We start from the raw sequence: 7,450 nt of genomic DNA on the forward strand, positions 1-7,450 counted from the left end.
GAAATCAATCGGTCGATGCGTAACAAATGATTGACGAGTTCCGGACTGCCATTAAAATTGCCGGGGAAATTGATACTTCCGGCAGTTCGTTAACACGTTAATTCGATCACAACTGAATCGCTAAAAAAGCTGTACGAAATTGAAACTGTTCAGCGAAGCAGATCAAATTTATCGTAGCTTCAAATAAAATATTATTATATAGTAAATCATATATAGAGGAGTAAAATATATATAGACGCACCACTATAAAGACTGCATTTCAATTTATACTATAGATTTTACTAAATATTTTGCGAATCGAGTCAGTTGTTCGGATAAGCGAGCGAGAAACCGCTGTAATCGCAGTTAATGCGGAAAATGCATAAGCGGGCACGCGTCAGACGGATTGTTTGCGATGTTCGTGTTAATGCTCCTGCGGTCGTGTGCCGGACGTTGCGGTATCGAGCGGGAGTTATTTTTTGTTATCTTCACCGTGAACGGTCGGCTTCAGCGCGTATTAACTGGACCAAATCATTCCGGTCTCTTACCTGTGCCGATACCGGAGGCATAAAAATAGTGGAAACTTTCAAGAAAATCAATTCGTCCACCTACCGCGTTCTCTCTCTCTCCCCTGAATAAATTTGTGAGGCAACGGGCGATCGATCGTGTTCACAGCTATTTTCTAAATACGTCCTGCCTGTTTAATAATCGTTACGTAACACGCGGAATAGTATTAATTAAACGCCATTCCTTCTCTCGTTCAGAATGCTCTGTAATCCACCTTCTGATGGTATAAAAAATTAACAAACGAGTTGTGTGGTTCATTTTTATTCGTATATATATGTATAAATATACATGCAGCAGTCATGAAAGAGTCGAATTCGTGTAATACGTTTTCGCATAGAGATATTTTATGTACACATAGAGAAGGTTGGAATCGCGCGACGGCTTTGCTGGTGAATCAAGTTGTCGAACTTGCTCGGAACCTGTTCAACGCAGGCTCGTTCTGTGTGTTGCGAGGTCTCACACCGGGGACTGCTACAAGAAGAAATATTCAATCGCCCGCACGAACGGATCTCTAACAATATATTCAAAGCGTCTAAATTCATTTCCGTGTTTTTGCCGAGGCGACGAGCGCCTCCGTGCAAACCATAAATATACAAAAATTCATGTTTCCCCTCAATTTCTCTTTCTCTCACTCGCTTTCAAAGTTGTCAACCGGATCTAGGAGGTAACAAGAGCGTAGAAACTCGGTTGCTGAGCTTCGAACCACCTGGTTACACTGCAAACATCCTCGTTCAAGCACCCGGTCGCCCGATGAGCGACCAGATACCCGAAGTACACGGTCGATACGTTTCTCGGTATTACACTAGCAACAGTAGGAAATACAATATTGTTATTAATAATAGCGGTAAATTCATCGTGCGTGGTAACGGAACAGTATGTTATATGAAATGGTCGTCGAGATCAATAATCTTGTACGGAGTCATAGTTGTTGTAGGGAGGGGGATCGGGACGACCTTCCGGGATCCTGTACTTCTCCTCCACTTCCTGCTCGTTGTCGTCCTCGTATTTTACAGCTGTGAAGTAGGACCCGGACGATTGGAAGGTGTTGCTGTAGTCAGGATAATCTGCAAAGTATCAATTAAACGCCCGTCAGTTCAAGCCCATTCAAAACTGCTTCCTATTTCTCCGCCAAACCAAATAATGCATGGAAAAAATTCCTAAAGATGGGCTTCTACTTCAGGGAGATACGTACCATCCAAAGGCTCTTCCTTGATTCGAATCTCTTTCGTATCCTCGTCTTGACGATCGCCCCGATCTTTCCTGTCTCTGCGTTCACGATCACGATCGCGTTTGTCCCTCTTGCGATCCCTGTCGCGATCGCGTTCGTTGCTTCTGGAACGCCTCCTCTTGCGATCACGATCGCGATCCCGTTCTCTTCTATCGCGCGGTCGCTCGTCTCTCTGTATCTCCTCGATATCAGGATCGGGCAGACGATCGCGGCTTCGCCTGCGTTTCCGGTCGCGCGACCTGCTCCTCGATCTTCGTTTCCGGTCGCGCGACCTTCTGCGCTCTCTGTCCAAACGATCGCGATCTCTGCAGAAAGATTTACGGTCAAAGAGTTAAGATGTTCAACTTAGGTGGGACTCCTTATATAATGTAAGGCAGGGCTCGGAATTACTTGCTCGCGACGACAGATTTTCGAAGGCAACGCCCCCTCGACCTGGCCGCGCGTCTCGCTCCCCGTGGCGGTCATAGTTCTCTCGAGGAACTCTAAACTAGGGCCGCCACGGGGAGCGAGACGCGCGGTCGGGTCGAGGGGGCGTAGCCTTCGAAAATCGGCTGTCGCGAGTAATTCTGAGCCCTGATGCAAGGGCATAAGGACTTGCCTGTCTCTATCGAGGCGTCCAGTATTCTCCCTCTCCCGTTCCAAACGATACCGTTCCCGTTCCCTCTCGTTATCTTCGCGTCCAGAGTGTTTGATGTTGACATCAGGTCCGCCTCTTCTGGTGCCACCAAGGCCACCGCCCAGCCTCCGCGGTAGCCAGCCCTTCACGGTTCTAGCTCTCTCGACGTCGACCAACACTCTGCGACCATCTATTTTCTTACCATCCGCATGCTTATAAACAGCTAAAAGTACCGATACAGAATTACCAATTGATCGGCCCGTCGAGCAGCTCTATTTAAAATACACTATCTTGGGACTTCTACCATCCCAGGGAAACAAATTTTAGGTGGCGGAAAAGATCTACTCTTTCCTTTTCCTTTTACTTTCTTTTTGGTCATCGAAGAGAAACTTCTCTTCTCTCTACAACTCTCGACGAAACGTCGCATGAGAATGAGAGCCAATTTGTGCGAAAAGCATTGTTCATTAGTTTTTCCTTTTTTTGTTTTCACTATGCAATTTCAAATGACCGCGCGTCCGCAAAAAAACGACAGAACATCGAGGAACGTCCCGACGAAGCCTACGCACGAATCACACTTTGCCGATTATGCTTTTGTTTTTCTTTTTTCTTTTTCTAAATTCGATCGTCGATGAGAATATCCGATTTTTATCCCGCGGAGATGATTAGGGTTGTCGGCACATGTTATTCCTGGTTTTAACGACGCGTGTTATTCGATATAGTCACAGTTGAAGTTCCGGAGCCGGGTCTCGTCCAGAGGAAGGCTTTCTTCAAGGAAAATTTCACGAAAGTTCACCGAAAGAGAAGATTCGAACACGATGAGGATCGTTTTTGTTCTAGGTCTCTACGGATTTGGCGAAAGCAACGTGGCCGATAGAGATCGTTGTTTCACCGGTGTATATATATAATATGAATATATACATAACAGCTCTCACAATAGTGTAGAAATCACACTCGCGGCCCATGTACGGAACTCTTTTTTGTTTTTCTTGGTACCTTAAATCTACAAGTGTTGATGATAAAGATTCAAAAAAAGTATAGCAGATACAAAAATACCTACCGCGGCTACTTACGTACGGAATTGTTAACACAAATCTTAGAGGTACGTTTAATTCGTGAAATGAACTCGTAAGAGAGACTCGCGAGCATAGAGTAGGCCAGCGCGTATAATTCATTGGGAAGGTGCCCATATGCACAGTCTTCATATGTTCGTTCAATGTCTCCGAAGAAGTTTTACTTTTCATTTACCTGGTGCGCTTTTCATTCATGTTTTTACTTACGACCAAACCGTGTGTTGCGCAAGCATACATACATAAGTATATGTATATATATCTAAATATATAGTTTACTTTCTTTCGATACTTTACTCTAGTTCATTAAATTAATAATAAACGCAACGTTCGCGAGGACAGCTGACCGAGTGTCGCGCCCTGACTTTCTCGAACTTCATCGACCGATCGCAGCACCATACCAGCACGACATTTTGCAGGCTAATAGCTAATAGTTCACAAGATATTAACGTCTCACTAATTCTAAAACAAGCTTCATCATTCTCTACCAGACAATGCCATAACACATGATAGAACTGTCCTACTCGGAGTAACTTGTCTAACAAGTATCCTGCTTTAAATAATTTCACAAAAATTCGCCAATTTATAACAGTTTGTATCGAGCTCCCCCCTTACGAGCCCTTAGCATCGAGTGCCAGCCGCCAAATACTGAAACGTTCTCTATACGAAGCTCATTCCACCCTAACGTCGCGTTCTAGTGGTCTGAGTGTTCCTATCCCCACCAACTATACACAACCAGCCAATAAGGGCAACGGTAGAATAGCTTCCAATGTTCCCGAGCGTCTCGTGAGATGTTAAAGAACGATTACCAAATATAAAAATCACCCTACCTTATTTGAGATCGAAACAACGATAGAGATAGCATGAACAACTCAAAAGAATGAATACACAGATGATAAAAAAAATGCAACGACGCAATTCTTCTCGTTAACGTCTCGCAAACTGTTAGCCACTGGCCCCAAAAATGGGTGGCGAAGGTATCAGATTTGCGAAGGACCACGATCCGACGAAGGCTCACCGAAAAGCGAGCGCAACACTCGGGGAGCTTTCTTCGTGAGACGAGTTTCCTTCGACTAACAGTTCTCTTTCTGTCTTTGTTACTTTTCTAATCTTATTTTCTTTTCTGTTTCATCTTACACGGGGAACTTCGTTTAAACGGCAAGAAAGTGTAGCGTTCTTTTTCTTGGCCATTTTTGCGAATTTTTTTTTGTTTTGGAAAAATCTCGCGCCGATAAGATTTTGCGTGCACACAGTACTGTCCCAGGTGCTGACCTCCGGACAAATTAGTATTCTATATCGAAATTGATATGTTCGAGGACTTGAATGATTGGATGAGCCACCGAGTAAGATGAGAGACTAGCTAAACGTTCAGTAAAACGAAAACAACGACGAAATAAGATGCTCGAGAAATAATAATCGATTAGATTTGACGCATGCATTTTGTTGGTACTAGACCTAACGAGAACACATTCGTTCTTTGCTTTTGCTTTGCTCTTTCATTTTTCTAGAGTTCTCGCACACCGTGCCCCACATTCGCTCAGCATTCTAGGCGAATAGAAGTTCATCCTAGGAATACAGAATCATTATTCTCCCATTATTCCAAAAAAAGAAAAAAATAATAAAAAAAGTATGGAGTACAGGTGCTACAACCAAGACGTGCTCTATAGAGTATTATACTGTGTTAACCCAGTGGTGTGTGTACAGTTGTTAATGTTGTTTTCGACTGTAGTATCAACAGAGAAATACGGTTATCATTTTTGTCGTTTGCTCTCGAGGAACGGTCAGAATGAATACTCCTACGTGTAACTTGATTACGATGTTTGGTAGTCTACCTTTCGAATTACAGGCGCAAAATGCTAACTGCTTGCAGAGCGTGTCCCTGAACCTTTCTCCTAAAAAAGCCCACCGATCAATTTCAATGTAGAATGCTAACTTTCGTCTACTTTTCTTTTCCATTTGCGAAACCGTGTTTTTGTTCAAACTTAAAAAAAGAAATTTTCAGCCCAAAGAAATTCTCTGCGAAAACCCGGGGAGAAAATAGACGACTTTTCAGGACGCTTTAAGAGCGCGGCCATTTTTTCATTTTTGTTTGCTATCGGACGTTATCTTACCCCAGACAGGGGTTCGTAAAATCTCGAACCGCAAGTTTTCAACAAAATCAGACAAGATAAATAGGGTAAGCATAGACGCTAACAAACTTTGTTGTATGTTGGATCTTACCACACATACAAACCTATCATATCAGGCAGGTTCAGGGATTTTGCATGGAATAGTGAACGGCACTAGTTGCCGGCAGCGGCCACCACGCTGTACCAAGAACAAGATAAAAACTGCATTAATCAAGACAGCCAATATTTCGTTTTTCAGTTGATTCGTTTACCATATATGCATTTACAGAATGGTAATCCTGCATGGATGTATGGCGGGGCCCCCCCCGTACCGTCTGGTTTAGTACCAATGAAAATAGGTAGCCTAACTATAGCCCTGCCCCACTATATCTAGCTGGAAGTGACGCTAAGTAAGGTGATATTCCAGACTATGGACTCACTGAGGTTCTCAACAGGGGATTATGTTTCTCGAGCTTTACTTACAGCGCATATCTCTTTCGTGCTCATACTCAATGAAAGCATATCCTCTAGGCTTGCCATTTATTGTATTGTGAATTACCACTATCTGTAAACAAACAGTCAACAAAAGTCCGATTAATACATCTGCATAAAATCTCAAGACAAAACTGTCTACCATTGTTTCTTGTTCCATTACCTTTTTTACTGGACCGTATACTTCGAACTCTCTCCTCAGTTTGGATTCTGATGTATCATAGTTCTGCAAAGAAAATGTATTGGTCGGTATGTCTGTGGTATGTAGACCAACTGAGATGCATCGAATCCTATCGATGTACAATAATACTTACTATCCGTGCTACAAAAAGCGTCTTGAAAGGATCCGCAGTTACATTTGGAATGCCAGCAGGATCCCAGACTGCAATCTCCTGTTCGAGTTTGTACGCCACTTGCTCAGCACGTTCCCGTCTTCTTCGTTCCAGCCGTTCCTCTCTGGTCTCCACGCGGATTGGTGGTGGTGTGTCTTTGGGATCCTAAATCAAACAAAACCAAATATCGCTCAGCAATAGAAAACATCTGGAAACATCCTAGTGGGATACTAAGTTAGATGAACCACATTTGTATCAGGTATGGAAAAATCGTAGAAAATTCCCTCAAGGCCCCCTGTAGCATGTCTTTAGGATTCCGTTTATGGAAAAGCCGGTGGAAAAATTGCGGAAAGCCTCGTTCAAAATTCCTTGTGCGTTTCGATTGAAGTTACGTTTTCGAGGATACGATCGAAGGGGAATTGCGTGTCTTTGGGATTCTGCGCTAGATGAACCATATTTCCATCAGTTATGGAAAAACCGGTGGAAAAATTCCGGAAAGCCTCGCTCAAAATTCCCGGTGTGGTTTAATCGAAGTTACGTTTTCGAGGAGGATAAGATCGAAGGGGAATTACGTGGTGAGTTACCTCGAAGTATTTGAGGAATGCTCCAACGCCGATATAGCCTCCATTCTTCTTCTCGTGCGGGAGCTTGCTAACGGGTGGCAAATACGGTATGGGGTCCCGTGGAGCGAACAAAGCCAACAGATTCGGCGGCAGGAACTGCGTCATTTTCTCAGGTACAGGGCAAACGCGATGCTTCGGCTTTTAGTTGAGAAATCTCGAGGCACGCAACATCTTCATGTTCTAAACACCAGTACAAAATGGCGACGGTATCGTCAACAGTCTCCGATCACGAAGTCTCTAGACGCGCTTCTCCATCCGCGAAACGCGTCTCGCCAGGTGGCAGCACTAGCGAGCCACGAACCGTGCAAACGTATAGATAGTACTATCAATTATTTTTGATGATCACAGCTGACCAATTTTGGCGGCAGTTATTGACGGTTACTCACGGTTACTCCAAATCAGTCAAATTCATTGATGACGGCTGCGATCCGCGTAGAT

At 43.9% G+C, this 7,450-nt stretch overlaps 1 protein-coding gene across 1 annotated transcript; it reads right to left on the minus strand.

The window, feature by feature from the left end:
* Positions 1-791: 791 nt before the first annotated feature.
* Snrnp-u1-70k (small ribonucleoprotein particle U1 subunit 70K) lies at positions 792-7,246 on the minus strand. The gene is given in 9 exon segments (XM_076431100.1): positions 792-1,610; positions 1,739-2,079; positions 2,373-2,613; positions 5,691-5,717; positions 5,720-5,764; positions 6,049-6,130; positions 6,221-6,283; positions 6,372-6,554; positions 6,974-7,246. Coding segments are annotated over 9 exon segments (1,290 nt in total). The 5' UTR covers positions 7,118-7,246; the 3' UTR covers positions 792-1,446.
* Positions 7,247-7,450: the final 204 nt, after the last annotated feature.

Source organism: Lasioglossum baleicum, chromosome 9, assembly GCF_051020765.1.
Source record: "Lasioglossum baleicum chromosome 9, iyLasBale1, whole genome shotgun sequence".
Classification (NCBI taxonomy): domain Eukaryota; kingdom Metazoa; phylum Arthropoda; class Insecta; order Hymenoptera; family Halictidae; genus Lasioglossum; species Lasioglossum baleicum.